The sequence below is a fragment of the Anneissia japonica genome, unplaced genomic scaffold, assembly GCF_011630105.1.
Source record: "Anneissia japonica isolate Jap-2015-1 unplaced genomic scaffold, ASM1163010v1 scaffold288073_len612986_cov165, whole genome shotgun sequence".
NCBI classification, from domain to species: Eukaryota; Metazoa; Echinodermata; class Crinoidea; order Comatulida; family Comatulidae; genus Anneissia; species Anneissia japonica.
Genome location: NW_022731366.1, coordinates 134,639 through 154,878, shown reverse-complemented (window position 1 = coordinate 154,878; position 20,240 = coordinate 134,639). Strand labels below are relative to the sequence as shown.

The following is a 20,240-nucleotide window of genomic DNA, read 5'->3' as shown; positions in this document are numbered from 1 at the left end:
GGGAGAAGGCCATGTATTATCATTGTGACTGAAAACTTGATGGTCAGTGTGAGAGCTTTAAAGGACAAGCTGGCTCCTATTTATTTTGTCCAGTTTATAGTGCGCGTTGTCGATTTCTTGATTGACATGTGATGAACATCAACTAGGCCTATAACCAAGTAAGATTCGGATCGACTGACTGTCAGAGATGACTTAATTTTGTTAACATAGGCTTAGATATACAAATTTCACATACATCAGGGCTATAAATAATACATTAGTAAACACCTTGTTGAAACTCTCTGTATATTCAGATTTTCAAATTTCTAATTCACTAACCTATGCTTTCGGACAATCCTGAACAAAAAACCATATTCCCTGTATTAAAAGGGGCCACTTTTTTGTGTAAAATGACAGGTAGGCTACTGCCAAAATAGGGACAGGAACATTTTCGCTCAAATCAACACCTATTCAACCTCAGGGAACACTATTTAAAAAAAAATTGTATAACAACCCGACATATTGGCTCAAAATTATATTTTTTCTATAAAATATATGTTTCTACAACTTTCAAATTACTTTTTATTTGCCCTCTAGAAAGAACTAACAAGTCAACAATCTGGTACTTGTACAGTTAGGGGCCTACCGACCTCGAAAAGCCCAATTAACCCATCTCGAATTGAAGCCCCCTCTTTAGTTTGCAAAAGTAGCCTCGAAATGAAGCCCATCTCGGAAAGAAGATGGTAAAACATGAATTAAAGAAACAAAAAAAAAAAAAAAAAGTTAAAACACGATTGGTTTATACAGTAGTTTAGGTGATTTAATACTCTATCAACAAATTGATGTTACAGTGGCCTTTATAGTACCGGTGTAATTCCCAAAATTTACAACGTTCACCAGTAAAAAAAGCATCCCTCTTTACTTCGCAAAAAAAAAAAGCAGTCAATTTTTTTTTCTATTTTTTTTTTTATTTTGAAAAAATTTGGATTGGATTGGATTTATTCGGTGTAAATACCAAGGATAGCCCACGGAAGTCTAAAAGAAGACTTGTTTCCAGGGGGTCCTTCTGGTGGTGATTGGACAGTACATCAGGAGACAATCCCCTACTCTTTTCCGAAGAGTGTATTGCGTTCTTTAACGTGCACATGGGCCATAATGCACACGGGACCAATGGCTTAAACGTCTCATCCGAAAGACGGTGCGCTATGTAACTTGTATTTCAGCCCTCTAGCTGAAACACAAGGAGAGGCAGCGATGGGAATTGACCGTGGGGACCTAGAGATCTTCACGGTTCAGCGCACACACAGTGGCACCACCAGATTAGCCGACAGAGCTAAAGGCCAACTCAGACAGCGTCGGGCGACGCAGCCCGACCCGATTTATCGTCGGGGACAGTCTTAAGCCGTCGTGAGAAATATCAAACACGTTTAATATTCTACTACGCGACTGCCCCCGACGCACACCATCGCGTCTGCGTTCAACTCACACAGACCCGACGCGACAACAAATCGCGTCGGGCTGCGTCGGCCGACGCTGTCTGAGTTGGCCTAAGCTGCTCTCTTTAGTGGGGGTAGGCTCGGGCCGACTGAGTCCTCTTTGAATCCGCCGCTGTAATTATCGGCGGGTGGAGGCCAAATTCCTATTTGTTTTCTAGGGCGCTCCCAACCTCGTGGTATTACCCATCATGCTCCTCCACCGGATTTACACACAGTGACCTCTACCGGATTAAACTACTCCTCTGTGGGTTACTGCTCGACGACAACATACCGGTAGTGTCTATGTCCCGATGAGGCATAGAAAAAAAAAAAGAAAAAAAAAAGAAATACAATGGGATCGTATTTCCATTTTTTGTGTGTACTTAATGTGCAAACTGAGTGAGAGTCTTAAGAGCTCCAGGCCTCAGAGGGGTGAAAGAGGTAAATCCCATTTAAACCTCTACCCGGCGGTAGCTATTTCATTAATTTAAGTTTGTATTTGATTGATTTTTACTATTTAGCACGGCATTTTCTGATAAGCTTTACAATTTTTTTAACAGAAAATTGAGGGGTGTACGCCCCTTAAGGCAAACTCAGACAGCGTCCTCTAAATCCTCCACTAGGATTCCAATACTGTAACCTGCACCCTGATTTCTAAGATATTCTACCGTTCCTTGTGCATGTTACGGATATTTGGCAATTAAGTAATTATAACAAATTATGAAACAATGATTGTTTTATTAACATTCAAGTTAATTTTATATTACAAATGTTGTAGTAGGCCCATTTGCATTGTAAAAATGATTTTTATAAATTGGTTTAATTCTACTGTAATTGTTTTGTCAATTAATAAAACATTATACTAATATCTACGTCATCATTGTATGAATACGATCAGTAACCCCTATTAGTGGGACAATTTTATACTTTTGGTTAAATACTAATAGGGGTATACTTTATATCTAATTTTTATTTTTATTGATGTCTAACATAAGAAAAGTACATCAATAAACAAGTTGCAAAAACAATTAAATCACCTTGATTAATGGGTGAGTATCCTTATCTTCAGTGACACCATATTTTTATTCACTACGACAAATAATACGTTTTTTCCTCAAGGCAAATTATTTGTATGTGCGCCACTGTTTGTGTATAAAACAATAATGTGTCTCATCTAGCTCCTCTTATCTTATCTTATTTTTTGGCGACAATGGTCCCGATACTTAGTGCAGACCTTAACAGGGAACAAGTTGATAATTTAAAGACAATTGAGGGCGATATTAGTGCCGCAGAATTTCCTCAATTGTTTTATTCATTCCCCACAAGCTAAATAGTTCAACAGTGTTGATGTTATATCTTTCTTATATATACAGTATTTACTTTAAGTATAAAGCATATATTTATAGAAAATACGTTATAGTACTAGCATACCCATTTAACCTCTAGATATTTAACCTCTAGAAGGTATTTCTAAAGTGTGTCTTACATAAAGTGCGGAATAATATTTATATTTAGCGGAAGTGCGCAGTTACAGTGCGTCACGATCGTTCTTTTTCCTCGAAGTGTCTCTGCGTGAGAAGGAAAAGTGTTGTTGCTGAAAATATAAACGTAATATACTTTTTTTACTGTTAATTGAATTGAAAATACACATCAATAATGTCAAGATTTGATAGAGGAGACAGATTTCATGATTCTGGACGCTCTGACAGACGAGGAGGTGGCGGTGGAGGGTAAGTTAAATCAAGCCTACCTACCTACCTACCTACACTAAATTGTACGAGAAGCGTGGTTAAACTGACTATCCATAGCCTAAATATAGCCGGTTCATATTTCATTTTGCCAAACCGAGTATTTCTTTCCTTTGTCCTGATTTAAATTAATGTCATGATAAACCGTTTTTCTATTGTATTATACTCAATATTTGTATCAATTTACTTTTGATACTCAATTCGCATCTATTTTCATCTTGATTGATTGTTGAAGTTGATGATCATGATACGAAATCGATTCATTCAATTTTTCTGTATTTCATCATTGTTCATTGTATTAGGCCTAGGCTAGGCCTGCTGAGTCATTGTGTAGCCCTACATAGTACACTTGAATATTGTGCAGTAGATACAGGCCTAGACTTATGTATTATTAATTAAGGAGATTAACATTACTTTTTGAGTATTCAGCTTAAATTTTTAATTATTTTTATACGTAATAAATATTTGAATCGTTTTATCGACAGATATGGAGGTCGCGGTGGCTTTGGTGGTGGACCACGATTTGGTGGAAGAGGTGGTGGTGGTGGAGGTGGTGGTGGAATGCGGGATAAATTCAATGATCCTGGTTCAAGACTCAGGAGACCCCGATGGGAAATGAAAGATTTAATTCCTTTTGAGAAGAATTTCTACAGAGAGCACCCAGATGTATCACGCAGATCTCCTGTAGGTCACTCGCATTCAGCAGTTGTATTTGTTGAATCATACAATTAGCCAAAATATGTTGAAGAATAATGTTGATGATGTGATGCTTGGCCCATTTTTCTTACACATAACATAAATTCGCCTGTAGTCACATACTTAGGCACACACACACACTCATGTTAGCTCATTTTAATTTTTTGTAGTTCGGGTTTTCCATCACTCATTAAAATCATAAAATAAAAAAAAAATTGTGGTGTCCATAAAAGAATTAAGGAGTAAATGAGACCTTTTTTGGTTTTGTCTAATGCTTTTTTTTCGCAGCACGACATCCTCAACATGTTGGCTACAAATACATCTTAGTTATAACTTATAATGAATTATTAATAAGAAAAATGATAATGTTGATATAAATAATTAAATAACTACTGTAGGATGTACTATTCATACTCAACACAATAATAAATCATTCATGCAAACACTTAAATTGAATTGCAGCTGCAGACAAACATTACTAGTGTTCATAAGCATCAAGCATGTCTAAATGAAAGCTCATTCTACAAGAGAGGCAGAAGTGAGACCAAATGACACAAATTTAAATACATTTTTTGACTGATTTTACTTAATTAGCAGAATTAATTTTAAATATTTTCTCAAGTCAGTGTCGTGTATAAATATCAGCATGTAGGCCATAAACTACAAGTATCAGTTCTGGGCAAGTCCTGGACTCTGTTGTAATTGACAACAGAAACACATCTGAAACCTTTCCCAAGTGAGTCTGGGGTCAAAAGGATTTCAATTTTTAGAGTATCATTCTGACTTGCTTTGTTTTCCCCCACCTCAGGAAGAAGTAAATGAATATCGCAGAACACATGATATCAGAGTCTCGGGAGGTGTTGGTAAACCTGTAACAGAATTCCATGAAGCATCTTTTCCTGGTGGGTTATTACTTGATGTTTTGCTTGTTTCAATTTCAGCTTGAAGTACAACGATACCGCAGTGCGGGCGAGATAACTGTCAAGGGACGAGACGTGCCCAAGCCAGTGCAAGGGTTCCAAGAAGCCGCGTTTCCTGGTGGGTGTCCTGACGTGCCCACGTATACTACATTGAAGTCATGGGTGTGTCTGTGAAAGCAGTGCACGATTGGCGGAGATTGATAGTGTGGATAACGAACAGTGGAAAATCCCAGGAATTTGCGTTTCTTTTGGAAATGCTACTGTGCGCTTTTACTGAATCCTATTTTGCAAAATCTTAATTTTGGAGGATTGTATATTTATACATTTTGACATGGTCAAATATCAAATTATAAAATCTGCAGGTCTTTAATTCTGAATTATAATTATGAGAAAGTAATCTCTGAAATTAGCCAGAGTACTTTCCTTGCTACTAAATTAAGGTTTTGCAAAGTAGATCAATTTTCAGCATCTAATCTCTACTATCGCTTGATTTGCATGCTTTTCAAAACACTTACATTGGCCGTATTTGACTGGTCATTCTTTGTTAAACCACGCCTTGGTAAAATCATACTTAACAAAGATAAGCAGATAAATAGTAAACTGGTAAATACTTAGGCGAGACTTTTTTCATTCCTTGTTTTTCGCGTATTTATTTATTTTTTTTTACATACATAATTATTATATACATATATCTTTGAAGATTTCAAGGAAGCGGAGGGCATGTTATAATTGTAGAGAAATTTCCACATTTTGTGGTGGCGTGTGTGCTAATTGGCCAAAAATAAATTTTATTTTTGTTTAAAATCGTTAATATTTGCAGTCAGCGGGTTCGCTAAACAAGTTATAAAAAAAGTCTTGCATTAACAAAAAAGAACAAACAAATATCTTCGTGTACTTTTTGAACACAGCCTACAATTTTTTTTTGACTTTATGTGGGCGTATATGATTAAATCTCAATTATATTAACGCAGATGTTTTTGCTATACTGCCTCGATTGCCATGTTTGTTTTTGTCGCATGGATAACATATTCTGGTACACGTTAATTTCCATTGTAGGCAAAGTATATTTTGGGAAAAAACAGCCAAATGAGGATAATATTCAAACAAAAAATCATCGTCAACAAAACAAACCAGTCGAATAAGGCCAATAACTGCCATATTTATTCATGGCCATCATACTGCATACAAAGGTTATTTGAGGTCAAGTTATTACTACCAGATTAACACTTGGTTTGAACAAATGGATACAAGTTGTTAGTACTCATTGCCTCACTAGAATTGTATCAGTTCTCTAACTTTTTAGACTCTATTCATACTGAAATAGTGCATATCTGTTTACTTCTATTTGCCGTTAAAATATAATGGCAAACATTCTTTTTATGTTTTTCCAAGCGCTAATTTATCATTCTTGCTCTAAATCATTTTTAAGAGTTGTGTTTCACTGTTCCGTTGAATACCTAATTTTTGCAGCTCTAAAAAATCTTTACAGCTCTAAAAAAATCTTTACAGCTTTTAGGCCATGTTTTTGTAGCACCTGAAGTACTTGATTATCCACACATAACCATGGATAATTTGTTTAAATCTGTTTTGGTGCAGGTGAAACATGGCTTTAAGAGTATGCATTTCAGGGGCGGATGGCTGTAAAACAGTTTTAAATGGCTATTTCATTGTGTTATAGCCATCTTTATTACATAGACGGTCTTGCGAAAGTCTCCTGTAAAGATTACTGCTATAAAATGAACTTTGCAATGACTACATGGAGTATTAAAAAACAGTCACTACCACAGCAACTGTAGTAATGAATGCTAATGCATTGCACATATTTTAGAAATTGTGTAATAAACGTTTGCGACACCAGCTTGTAAGCTCATTTCTAAACTATGAAATTATCATTGTTGAAGCCAGATAAAATTCTTTGAGAATATAATTAAAATAAATACAGATTCTGGTCGAACATTTTTTTAATACAGTGAAAACTCTTAATACTGATCGCCCAGAAAACCAAATCTCGCGCTAACCTGAACGTTTCAAGTCTCAAAATCATTCCTATTTTTTTAAATTATATAATAAAAAGCATTTCGTAAACCGAATCTCTCCCCCAATACGAAATTCTGGACGTTTTACTCGGTCAGGAACACAAAAATCAAATTCTTCAAGCCAAACAAACAGTTAATGAACGTTGGTTTCTGGACGTAATAACGCAACAATCATTGCTGTCTAGGAATTAACAACTACTTAGCTCAGTCCCAGTAGCGTTGTCATAGAGATTACGGTATCTGTTGATTAAAATGGCACACCAGTAAACGTTAATGTTAGACCAACTGAAAGTTGCGACTTCCATTGTTTTAATAAAGTGCATTATGGCCGTAATCCTTAAAAATCAATTGGAATTGACCTAAATTTGCTGTGGAGTACATCAAAACAACAGGTGCTGTATGTATTATATGATCGTCGTATGACGCAGTGAATGCCCGGCTTGACTTTTCGTTGGCTAGTCATACAGAACCTACCACAGTGCTTTGCTATGCCTATTTTAGCGGCTAGGCCCTAGCTGGCCTACAGCATCCTTGTTCAGAAAGGATTCGATAGATGTTCCACAAACCAAACTTTCCGGAACACCGAACATCGTAACTGGTCCGGAGGGGGGGGGGGAGGTCGGTATTGGGATAGTGCACTGAGTTGACAAAAGAAAATTCAGTTAACAGAAAAATTAGCTAACAAACCTGTGTTTTTGTTATGATTACATCTGGCTATGCCTTAAGACCGTCTATAGACAGCTTATAGCAGTTCGCCCCTTGTCCTTGTTTATTGCTAAATTCAAATGTAGCATTTACATGTACTGTACTGGTTCACTGTGGGAAGTAACAAACACATAACATGCTAATAAATACTCTGTATGATTTATGTCATTGTAGATTATGTAATGGATTGCATTATGAAACAGGGGTTCAAACAGCCAACAGCAATTCAGTCTCAAGGTTGGCCAATAGCACTCAGTGGACAGGATATGGTAGGCATTGCTATGACAGGCTCTGGAAAGACACTTTCAGTAAGTAACCTACGATCTGACTGAAAAGTCATGGATTGCCTTAAACTTGGCAACAACTATTCATATATGTTCAACATTGTTTTTCTATTTTTGCAGTACATTCTTCCTGCTATTGTGCATATCAACAACCAACCATTTTTAGAGAGAGGAGATGGTCCTATAGTAAGTTTATAGTTATTTGATAATTGATAATCTTGTATTCAGACAAAAGCTGAATACTTTTTTTTTGAATAAAAGATGATTTTTATGATGCTATGAGAGTTGCCCTAGTTTACCTTATAGTAACTAAGTAGTTTTTGTCTAATTCTTAATTTCTATATAAAGATGTTTATTTTGCACATTTATATTTTTTAAATTCTTTTGGGAAAATTTATTTAAATGTTTTGCAATTGTTTTTAGTAAGTAGTAAATTTTATAACAAATTTCAGTGTAACAGCCATGTTTTAGAATGTGTTGAATGTTACATGAATATACCAGTTTATTTCAACAATTGTTTTTGTTAGAGAAAATGTGGGCATTGAGTTTAAAACAAACAATTGTTTTGATACTTTATTCATAATAATGATAATGATTGCTGAGGCACGACTAATGTACTTACTCTATTTTCTTCTCTTCAGTGTTTGGTATTGGCACCAACTCGTGAGCTAGCCCAGCAAGTACAGCAAGTTTCAGCACAATTTGGCTCCTCCTCCAGGATCAAGAGTACGTGTGTCTATGGCGGAGCCCCGAAAGGCCCTCAGATACGTGATCTAGAAAGAGGTAAGGTTGCTATTTGTCACATTATGCTTTTTACAAACTACAGAATTCCATATTTTAAAATTTCATCATTTGGACACATGGGTCTAGTATTAACATAATCATTAAGTAACAATCCTATTTAATAAGGCAAATAAATATACATGATGCTTCACATAAACTAAATTTCATGAGGTTTATATTGTGGAAGAATTTCTATCATGAAAAGCTTGCTCATTAAATTAACCTTTTGTTCCTTTGCAATAGGAGTTGAAATTTGTATAGCCACACCTGGTCGTCTTATCGACTTCTTGGAAGCAGGCAAAACCAACCTAAGAAGATGCACATACTGTGTACTAGATGAAGCTGATAGGATGTTAGACATGGGCTTTGAACCTCAGATTAGAAAAATCATTGAACAGATCAGGGTAAGAGAATCATGAGTGTTTTATAAATTCAAATTATTTTAAATAGTCCATAGATGAAATTCATACCAAATTTAACATATAAAAATAATATTAACAAATAATAAAATACAATAGAATAAATCTTAAATATTATTGATGTTTGTGAAGAATCTCCCATACTACACATTGTATGATTGAATTATGATAAACCAGGAAGTAATATTATCTACACAATCTGATAGTAATCAACAGATTAAATAAAAACGTTTTATTTATTTGATGTTTTTTAATAGTAAATTTTTGTTTTTGCCGGTAGCCTGACCGTCAAATGCTGATGTGGAGTGCAACATGGCCAAAAGAGGTACGCCAGCTTGCTGAAGAGTTCTTGAAGGACTATTCTCAGGTGAACATTGGCTCACTGAGTCTCTCAGCTAATCACAATATTTTGCAGATAGTAGATGTATGTGATGAATCTGAGAAAGACATGAAGTAAGTTGACAATACCATTTTCAAGAGACTTAAAGTTTTCTGTATTTTAAAAGGTGATCAAATGTCAACATTTAGAATGCTCAGTGTTGTGAAGTATTATAATGCCTTTTCCTTCCAGTTACATATTGCTTAAGACTAATTTAATCAAGCTAAAAGAGAACATTCTAACCGGATGATATGGTAAAATCAGTAATTAAAATATAAATGTTTTAATTTATCAGTGAATCACTTTTTAATTGCAGGTTAATCAAGCTTCTTGAAGAAATTATGCAGGAAAAGGAGAACAAAACACTTATATTTGTAGAAACTAAACGGAAAACAGATGAGCTTGTCAGAAGAATGAGAAGAGATGGGTAATTAGTCTTTTTACTGCAAAAATATTCTTAAATTATCAATGTTAGGTGTTACATATTTTAATAAGATGTATTGTCTGTCATGAGGTTAAAAAATATATTCAATTCTGTATTTGAATTGCTTAATTTGTACATTGAAAGAGATTTCATATGTCTGTAAATCAATCTTTTCAATCTGTTTCTGGCTGAATGTTAGAAACTTACTTGATCCTTTTAAATGAGCTATTAAAAATTTTAATTGATTTTTTGAGGTTTTTGCTGATAATGTTTCTGCCAAGACAGTATTATTTTAATTTATGAAGAATCAATGCTATGTTAAAATATAATTCATGTAAACATGCTAATGCTCAAGTTCTATGTAATTTTTTTTAGGTGGCCAGCGATGTGTCTCCATGGAGACAAGTCTCAGCCAGAACGTGACTGGGTTTTGAAAGGTTAGTTTTTAAAGTGACTTCAAAATCGCCTCAGAGTCATATGTACTGTGTATCTTAACGATCTGGATCCAAAATATTTCGGAGAACAAATTCACCAATTTCAAATAAGGTTAAAAGAATGTTAAAAGAAAATGTTTATAAGATTTTTTTTTCAGGTTATTTTTTAGAAGTTCTTTTTGATATTTTTGATACTGTATATTTGATGTTATTGATTTTTATGTTGTTTTTTGATGTTCTTGATGAAGTTCAATTATATATTCTACAGGCCAATCAATCTCTTGTGTGGATGCCTAGTAGAATATTAAACTTGTCTTAAGATTCATGCTAGTGTTTGCTCCTTGGAAGTAACACACTTAGAAGTCATTACATTATTCTTTCAGAATTCCGCTCTGGCAGCTCACCAATTCTGGCAGCTACTGACGTGGCATCTCGTGGATTAGGTTTGTAATTAAATACGAATGTGTTGTACTTAACACTAAGCGATGATGAAAATGATGTGGTGTTGTATCAGTTGTGAGTTGGATGTGAATGCCTTGTGTGAAGATATTGTATAGAAAGTTTAAAGTAAGTCGGACAAAGGAAGTTTAAACTGTTGTAGAAATTTAACCTTTGACATTGAGAGTGCTGTTTCGATGCCCAGACTTCTTAACTAAACTGCCCTATTTGGTAATGCTTGTTCCAGGTGCACTAATTTTTTTTCTTAACGGTTATTGCTTTAATTGTATGAAAGCCAATGAAGTGTTTGTCTTTATTTTGTATTACGTACTGTAAGTGGGATTATAAATCACTTCATTTCATTGTGTATGTTTTGTTGGTTTAATTGCAAGTATTCACTCTTCTTTGTTTTTAGTCTCTTTTTCAATAGATGAGGCTGTCGGCAGGACCCGTGCATGACACTTCGTCGACTAAAAGCGGGAGAGACTTGAATTGGGGTTCACCCCTAGTGACCATAAGGGTAAACGGATGCAGAACATTTATTGACCTCTGACACATGATTCAAAGTCAGTAAATTATACACGCTGCTTGAAAACTTTGCCTAATTGACTGTATGCTAGGACATGCCCAAAAAGTAGAATTCACTTTATTTAGCCTGCATGGTTAGTTGCCGTTGGAAGCAGCCATTTGCCTCTGATGGTCTTCTTATGCCTAGTTATAAGATACACTGTTCATCCATTTATAAATTCACCCTGAATTAGACCCATAATTGTAACGGATATCACCAGCAGAATACTTCTGTCTTAAGTAGGAGCATTCACTCTTTAATTTTGGAGGTTGGTTTTTGTCAGCTGCTTGGTATCGAATAGTCTTCCATTCTGTTGTAAACATTGACTTACCTGCAAACCAAGACTGATAGCCATCTCTAGTGAATGGATCCAGATACTCCAGAAGTTGTAAAGGACACGGAATGAAGAAACGAAGCTTCTCTCCCGCACCTGTGGTTGGATGTCATGTCGGGGATCTGCCAAGAAGGAAGAGTTAAAAAGTTGAATACAAATAATACAAAACTGCAAGTATTCCACAACAGCGTAAAATTCCAGTCATCTTCAAACCGGGAAATTGTCTCGGTACAGAACTCTTTGTCTTATCGCAACCACAGTCTCAACTTATGATCTCGTTTAAATGGTAAATGTTTGCAGGTGTTGTAGACTGTAGAACCGTGGTTGGACAAGGAGAGATGCATACTCCTGTGCCTATATTTCAGTCGTAATAATACATAAAGATAATTTATGCGCCGAACATCACTCGTATTGGAGTATGCATCAGGCTGGATCTGCTTGCATTTTAAAAATTCATATTTATATTTGTTTTTTTTTTTTAATGAAACCACCAATATTTATTTTCCAGCAGCTAACATCTGATTTAGCAATTTTACTAACTTACTCTTTTCTTCCCCCTCTTCCCCTTTATTTCCAATTGTGGCATCTTTGCTCTTTTGCATGATGACCAAAACCACCACAGATGTAAAAGATGTCAAGTTTGTGATAAACTATGACTACCCAAATAATTCTGAGGACTATGTTCACCGAATTGGGCGAACAGCACGTAGTAACCACACAGGTACTGCCTACACATTCTTCACTGCGGCCAATGCTAAACAAGCAAACGATCTCATTGGTGTCCTGGCTGAGGCGAAGCAGCAAGTGAACCCAAAGCTCATGGAGTTGGCACAGTGTGCTAGAGGTTTTGGCAAAGGTATGTTTGTTTTTGAGCTTTTAAGTTTGGCATGTAAGTACCATCTTCTGAATACAAACTCTTTGTGGTAATTATGTCATTAGAATTATCTATTTTAAATATTGTAACATTTAAAATTGCATTTAAAAATCCTCCAGAATGATTAAAAATGTTATACAAGAAATGTTTATACCAATATATCGATAAAAAACATTAAAAGAAATGTTGATTATTTTTAGCTGATGTATATTTCAATTATAGCCGTGCACTCTTGTCAATGTTTGGTAACACATAGCCAAGCACCTAATCTTTGACCTAAGCTTGCGTGCAGCCCTTGGCATTACATCAGACGTTCTTTGACCTAAGCTTGCGTGCAGCCCTTGGCATTACATCAGACGTTCTTTGACCTAAGCTTGCGTGCAGCCCTTGGCATTACATCAGACATTCTCTTTGAGCTTTTATGCCCACTCCTGGCATAGAGCCTTACCACTGCAGTACTATACATATTTTTTAAGTTAAATAATTGAGATGTTTACTGTGATGCAATTGAATATTAACAGTATTAAGTTATTGTACCTTTAACTTGCTGTTACCTTTTAGGATTGCTTATTTTGTGTATTATTGTATTGAAGACAGATGTATTTTTTTGACTAAATTTTTTCTTGTAAATGACTTAACTGTATCAGCATTGTTGAAATGCCTGAACTTTTTGTCTAAAACTACATTTATATTTGTACCCACCAAATGTAATATCTAAAATTATCTTACTAGAATGTTCACCTACTTACAAAAATTGTGAAAATAGCATTTTGAAAATTAAAAATTTCTATTACTATTTAGGCCGCAGTCGTTATAGGAATACTGGTGGTTATGGTGGTGGCGGTGGACGCTTTAATAGTGGACGAGACACAGGAAGAGGAGGCGGGTTTAGGAATTCAATGGGTGGGGATAGAATGGGATCCAGAATGGACAATGGGCCTTCAAGAAGTGGGGGCATGAGTGGTGGCCCACCAAGAGGTGGTATGTCAAATGGTTATTCAGGTGGCAGGGATGCTGGTAACCGAAATGGTTATGGCTCTAGACCCCCTCCAGGTGGACATGTTTCCAATGGTATGGGAAGGCAGGACTCTCGTCCTCCTCAAAGTAATGGTATGAGTAAAGGTGGCCCTCCACCTCAAAAGCCTGTTCAGAGGAGTGGACCACCACCTCAACCCCCAAGCAGAAGTGGTCCTCCACCATCAGCTAGCAGACCTCCCCCAGCAGCTGCACCTCCAACTGGTCCAACGGCACAGCAGCATCAGCAGCAGCAGCAGCAGCAGCAGATGATGTCGCAGATGGCTGCTCAAGGTACAGACCCATCACAGATGGCAAGCATGGATCCAGCTGCTGTGCAGCAATACTACCAGTATTACTATCAATATTGGCAGCAGTACCAGCAACAAGCAGTTGCTGCAGCCCCTGCACAATAGGCACTTTCACAACGATTATCATCTTCATCATCAGTCAACATCCATCATCTTCATTGATCATCAAAAACATACACTATCTTTACAACATACATTTCAAACACAGATGTTGTACTTCTGCTTGGTTATTGTAAATCATATGTGTAGATGTGTGTAGACAGTAAGATAGTGGAAGGCAATGTCATTGACATTTCTTCATTGTATGCGCTTTTCGGGGATTATAGTCGGCAGCTCAGTAAAACTATTGTATATGTAATGAGGCATTTATTGTATAAACAAAGTTGGGCTATGTTAACGATTGACCAAATCTAAAGGAAGGATGGAAGGGTTAACAATGAATGGTATAATTTTCTGAGCTTTACTCAAGTTTATTTTTTAAATATTGATAAATTGTTTGGTGTGCTTTACCCAAATTTAATAAAAAAAAAAATATTGATACAAATTTTAATAGAAACAATTGTTATGACTGGAGTAGAAAAAAAACATTAAGAATGCTTCAAGGATTTATATTATGGTCCACTTTACTCCAAATCCAAAAAAGAGAAAAAATTATATAAATTAAAAAAATGGGGAAAATATATTACTGTAGCTGCCATTTAAAGTTGCCATGAAAGACCAAAATTTAAATCAAGAACACATTCTAATTTAAGTAAAAAAGATTAGAATGTTTGAAACAGATTTAAACTTTTAATACTGTGTTTTGAAATATTTTAATATGGTCATTGTTGTCATGCAGTAAACAAAATATCTCTTGGAATCAAGAGCATAATTTAAAGTGTATATGACCATAATTGGTTGTAATGTTATACATGTAACCAATTCTTAGTTTGAATTTTTTATTTATTTAACACAAGGGAATCTTGTAGACTTGAAATTATGAATATTTATGTCAGAACTGTTTGACCTCAGACAGCTTTCTGCTTTTTCCTGTGTTTAGTTAAGACATTTTAAAAAGTATTGTATTTTTCCTTTACCATTTCTTTTTACCAAAACGTTAATTGTAAGTAGTGACATTAAAATTACCTTTGAATGTAGACATGTTGTTAGTCATTGATTACAAGTCTAATGCGGAAGGTGGGTAAGCAGTGTACAGGATGAGGTGTGTTTAATTCAGTTATAGCGTGAATGCAAATTTACATTACAGTACACAGGCATGGATCCAATAAGGGAACAAAGGGGGGGGGGGCACGCTGTGCCCCCTGCTTCGCCACTAAATTTTGAAATTTCAATGCATATCAGTGTTACAGTGTAACTATACTCGCATATCTATTTGAAAATGACTGGTGGTATGCAGAACTGTATTGTAAATGTTCTGGATGTTTCACAAGATGTCTGCAGGGGAAGCTCAACACACTTGACACTGTCAGGCTTGTTTGCATTAATTGGAAAGTCTAGCAATGAATTATTAAATGATTGTAGACCATGTGAAATCATTTAGATAAAGAATTAAAAGAGAAAAATATTTTCTAGATAGGGGAACACGAACACCCATAATCATTCTCGACCATAGGTTTCTTACCCATAATGATTTTTATTTTCCTGCATCACTAATTGATTTTCTGTAAAATTTTGGCTGTCTTGCCAGTTAAGAACATGGTAGATATCTGATTTGTCAAGTGCACTTAAAGGTTTTGTGGTTGCTTGTTTGTGTGTGTGGTCTGAAATAAAGACTTACTGTATATACATGTTCTTTTGTTTTCTTTCAACACATACAATAAGTCGACTTAAAAGGTGCAAATAAACAAGGTTTCTAAGCACCATTCATTATGCAGGAGATTGATAAAATGGACAGTAATTCCAAAGAAAAGCCACAAAAACAGACTAGTGCGCAGGGAAGCAAAACCATTGCACTGTTTTCTTGCAACTTAAAACCACTGTAAAAAACAGTGGTCAGCAGGGTCATTACTCCCAAGCACTGTAATGGTTTTGGCATCTAAATAGGAGGGGAGAAAACAAAATCACATAGGTGCAAAAAGCATTGTAAAGAATTGATATGACAATGCCATGCATTGAAATAAAAATAAATAGCAAAGGCAAAACAGTCGGGAAGAAACGGTACAGTATTGACTTTTCGACAAAATTTTATTTCACATAATTAATACACCAAATTACTTGTCTATATAACTTTAATACAAATGTATGCTTACAGCTAGTCTGTATTCCACTTGTAAATGCTTGAATAAGTGTCCCGGCGCTTAATCGAGAGATTGTGTTACCATGCGTAATGAAGCACATTGAGAAACTGTTTTAAATCCAATGTGTACATAATACATAATTTTTATTACAAGCGCTGCTCTCGAGTAAGTGCCGCGCTGAAGCCTCCAAAAATGTTATAAGCACCTCTGCGCTTACTTAAGCATTTAGGTATGCTGTTAAAACACAAAAAACAGCTTTTGATATACTGTACATTAATTGCCATTGGACAAATAAGACTTGCAAAAACTAATTCAAAGATATTAAAAAAGCAATACAATTGCTATATAGAACTTAAAAAATTAATATTAAAGTTTAGAAAAAAAATCATAAGAAAATACAGTCTGTTCAATTTTACACATTAATTATTGTATTGTGCATTACTGTGATACTGTCTACAGGCATACTACACTAATATGCCATCATCTCAACTCTTAGTTGTGAGTAGAGTTTCCTAATTCAGAGCTAAGAATTCATTACCTTGCATCCAAGAGGCTTCTGTGAAAACATCAATTATTCAACTGTTAACCCATCAGTGCATCATTGAGTCACTCTGCATCTGTGTCAGTGGACACTAGTCATTTTTGTTTTATTGTCATCAGTACAGTTATTATTTTTTTTCAAATTATTTTCAATATTTAATTCATAGCAGACTACAGGTTTATAAAAAAAAAATACTGCATTGCAAACCTAATATATTCTGTCTTAAAAATAGAAACAACAATACTCTTTAATAACTTCATTTATGCACAAACAAAATATATAAAAATGTGCATTTAAATGTTAAATTTCCAAACATGAAGTCTTTTGGTACACCAGATTTTATCTTTGCTTTGATGAAACAAGACACATAATATGATATTAGTCTTTTCTGTACTCCAATGTATAGTCATTAGGAACAAACAAGAGATGTGATGTGGAATCTTTTAATGCAATGGCAGTCAAATATCTACTAGATTGCTAAGATTATCAGGACAGGGGAAGGTTTAATTGCACTGCACCCTCAAATTTGAGACCCCTCTAAATCCGAGACCCCTCTAATTTGAGACCACTTATCCAAAAAACCCAAATAACAATCTTCAACCTTTTACTGTAACACAAAACTAACCCTCTAATCGGAGACCAACCAAATTTTCAGGTCCCAAAGTTTGTCTCAAATTAGAGGGCGAACTGTATGTGCACAATAATACTGACGCAGTCAATATTTTTATTCTGCCTACTGTTGCACGACTTTGGAGCTATTTGATTGTATACTTGGCATCCACATCTTATACTGTGTATCTACATTCTGCTTGTTAGCACAATAGTAAACTTCTAATGCTCTTTCAATTATTATATGTAATAAATATATGATATGCCCATATATGGGAATGATGATGTCACATCACAGCTATATGGGAAAATCACATATTATCGCATAAAACGTAATATAGTAGTATGTACAAGAGCACAACAACTTTACGGTTCCGACCAATACTTTCCAGAACACACCATTTCACTTGAGATGAATAAACAGTTTATGGGGTGGCTGATGGCAAATGTGACCACTATGACGTTGCAGCCACTTGTGTTAAAGGCTCCTCAAGATATTCTACTAGGGCTTTGATCTGTAAAAAAAAAAAAAGATTTTAACAAATTGGTTAATTGTACTACAGTTTTACAGATTTTGATTTTACAATTTCTTAATTTTCTATATACCTCATCCCATCACTTATGTAGTTAACTGGATGACCTCAATTCTTACCTTTGCTTTTAACATGCCAAAACCAACATCTGGACCAGAATACATGCAAAGAAGCAGATTTGCAACTTTACTGATTGCCACTCTACCTTCCTGTGAACCAAAGTTAATATAAAAGTAATATAAAAGTACATTATTAATAATGATAATTTTATGGGAGAATATGGCACAAAAGTTTTCTAAATCTTAGTATTGGATGTCCAATCTATATTTAAATCAATCAGGCATCCTTCAATCAAAAATGACATTGCAGAACTAAGCAACAACAGAAGTTTTTCTCAATAGCTACAGTCAAAAGCTGGAATAGTCTGCCATATTACATTGTTAATGCCACTTCTTTAAATAAGTTTAAGAGCCACCTTGAAACGCACCGGCAAAACCACAGCCTAAGGGCACATAGAAAAAATTATTAGATTATCACTCTTTTTAAAAAAAAATTGATGAGGGAGGGCGTTTTTTTTTGTTTTTTGTTTTAATCGGAACAATAGATTATTTCGCTTTTGTTTCTACGGATGAGGGAGGGACAGTTTATATTTGGTCTGTAATAGTAAATATTGTATAAAAAATGGTTTAATTTTATAGTTTTTTTAAGAAAATGTATTTGAAGTCGCAAAATTGCATTGTTATTTTTATGCTGTTGAAATAATTGATGCGGCAAAAACAATTTTTTTTTTATTCCCGCATCAACATTTCCCGAATTTTTGACGCAGGCGTGAGTGATAATCTAATATATTTTTCTATTTGCCCTAAAGTGCGAACCTTACCAAAGTACATTATCCAGTAGAGGGACTCACAAACCTCAACAGGTTTCCAGTCTAAAGGTCAATGTAAATCAAGGTAAGGTAAATAGAGAGCCACCACAAAAATATTTAGATTTTAAACACTACACAAGCAAAAGAAAGAATATTTCTCATAATTAAAGTTGACTGATTTCAATAGGTAACTCCCTAATTATGAGTTCAGTTATTTATCTTTAATTAAAATATAAGATAATAAAATAAAACATAAAAACATAACATAACTTATTCATTTATGTGTTTTGTACAATGACATTCATCATTAAACTGGATGTCTTTTAACTCAATATGGTAAAAGACATGATGATGCCTCAAAAACCAGCTCAAATTTGCTCAGAAAATTGCTAGCTAAATAGCTGTGCAGAATCGTAATTACTGCATGAATGTTTATATATTAAGATTAGGTCAAAACCTTGCCTTTTACCTCACAATCCATCAGCACTAGCTCCAGATTATCCTCATTGAATGCCATCCGTCCGTTCTTCTCGTACGCAGACCAGATGTTACTGGCAATGGCTGCTGTCACACGGGCATCTTTATCTCCATATCCGGAAAATGCTAACAAGTTGCCTTCAAGATTAAGTAGCCTGATAACAAATAATACAAGAACAGATCAATTTACAGTAGCAGGGTTTGTGCCAGACTGTATAGTAAGGCATGCGCGGGGAATATATCTTCCACGCAAAAATTTGGCCTAGAAATCCCTCATTTCGGTAAATAATTGATTTCCACACAGATTTTGCCGAAAATTAGACTTTGACCAAATGTTTATATAACCAATGCAATTATGCAGCAATTACGATTCCGTGCACCTATTTTCCTAGCGATTTTTTCACGCAAATTTGGGCTGATTTTTTAGATATCCTGCGCAATTAAAAAACTTTACAGTATGAAGCGGGGGCCCAGTAGGAAGTAGGCCCAGCTGTCTGGGGCATCCGGCCCAGTCATTGGGGAGTAGTGGTACTACTTGCGGGGGGAAAATTACATTACATTACACTATTTTAATAAAAATAATAGGCCTACAGCTAATTAATATAGTTGACAACCCCTGAAAGTTGCTACGTAATACTATTATTAAATTATTATTTGTTTAAAATAATAATAATAATAATAATAATTGTATCATTATTATTTGCTTAAAATTATCACATCAAGAACTAAGATTTATATAAATCTAATTCATACTGTATTGTAACATCCCTATACTACACCACATTACGGGAACATGGAAGGTCACAGCACACTACAAACATGAGTGCAACCAGTATTAATCCAAACTAGGCCTAACCAGGGACCTTTGCCTAGGAAGTTTCGGTAGCCAGGCTCATCGACATGCCCAACTGAAAGATAGCATAGGAAAGGAACCTAGGCTTAGTCGTTCAAACTGTTGATAATACTAACAGTGTACTTTTAACGCCTCCAGTATTAGCTTGGCTTAATACTTGAGTAAGAGCTTTCGGTTTTAGCATCATCGAAATTCCTATTAATTGGTACAAACGGAATAAAAAACTCAGTTTACTGTCCAACTAAACTGTCGGCTTCCGAAAAGTGAACTACCGTATCACATGATGTTATGTTTTGGAAGT

General features: G+C 35.1%; 2 protein-coding genes across 4 annotated transcripts; one reads left to right on the top strand and one right to left on the bottom strand.

Moving 5' to 3' along the window:
- Positions 1 to 2,992: 2,992 nt before the first annotated feature.
- On the top strand, positions 2,993 to 14,957 carry LOC117115356 (ATP-dependent RNA helicase dbp2-like). Of its 3 annotated transcripts, XM_033259112.1 has the most exons (14): positions 2,993 to 3,184; positions 3,688 to 3,728; positions 3,759 to 3,886; positions 4,840 to 4,936; positions 7,734 to 7,867; positions 7,964 to 8,029; positions 8,485 to 8,626; positions 8,870 to 9,030; positions 9,326 to 9,498; positions 9,741 to 9,851; positions 10,224 to 10,285; positions 10,666 to 10,725; positions 12,245 to 12,478; positions 13,298 to 14,957. In XM_033259112.1, the coding sequence occupies exons 1-14, from the start codon at positions 3,111 to 3,113 to the stop codon at positions 13,924 to 13,926; spliced, it is 2,112 nt and encodes a 703-aa protein (XP_033115003.1). In that variant the 5' UTR covers positions 2,993 to 3,110; the 3' UTR covers positions 13,927 to 14,957. The 3 variants fall into 3 exon arrangements, with proteins under 3 accessions (XP_033115003.1, XP_033115001.1, XP_033115002.1); XM_033259110.1 differs by having other exon boundaries at positions 3,688 to 3,886; XM_033259111.1 differs by lacking the exon at positions 4,840 to 4,936 and adding an exon at positions 4,707 to 4,800 and having other exon boundaries at positions 3,688 to 3,886.
- Positions 14,958 to 15,986: 1,029 nt separating this feature from the next.
- LOC117115357 (ragulator complex protein LAMTOR2-like) lies at positions 15,987 to 20,193 on the bottom strand. Its single transcript, XM_033259113.1, has 4 exons — positions 20,056 to 20,193; positions 19,079 to 19,241; positions 17,861 to 17,950; positions 15,987 to 17,723 (listed from the first exon to the last, which is right to left on the bottom strand). The coding sequence occupies exons 1-4, from the start codon at positions 20,124 to 20,126 to the stop codon at positions 17,664 to 17,666; spliced, it is 384 nt and encodes a 127-aa protein (XP_033115004.1). The 5' UTR covers positions 20,127 to 20,193; the 3' UTR covers positions 15,987 to 17,663.
- Positions 20,194 to 20,240: the final 47 nt, after the last annotated feature.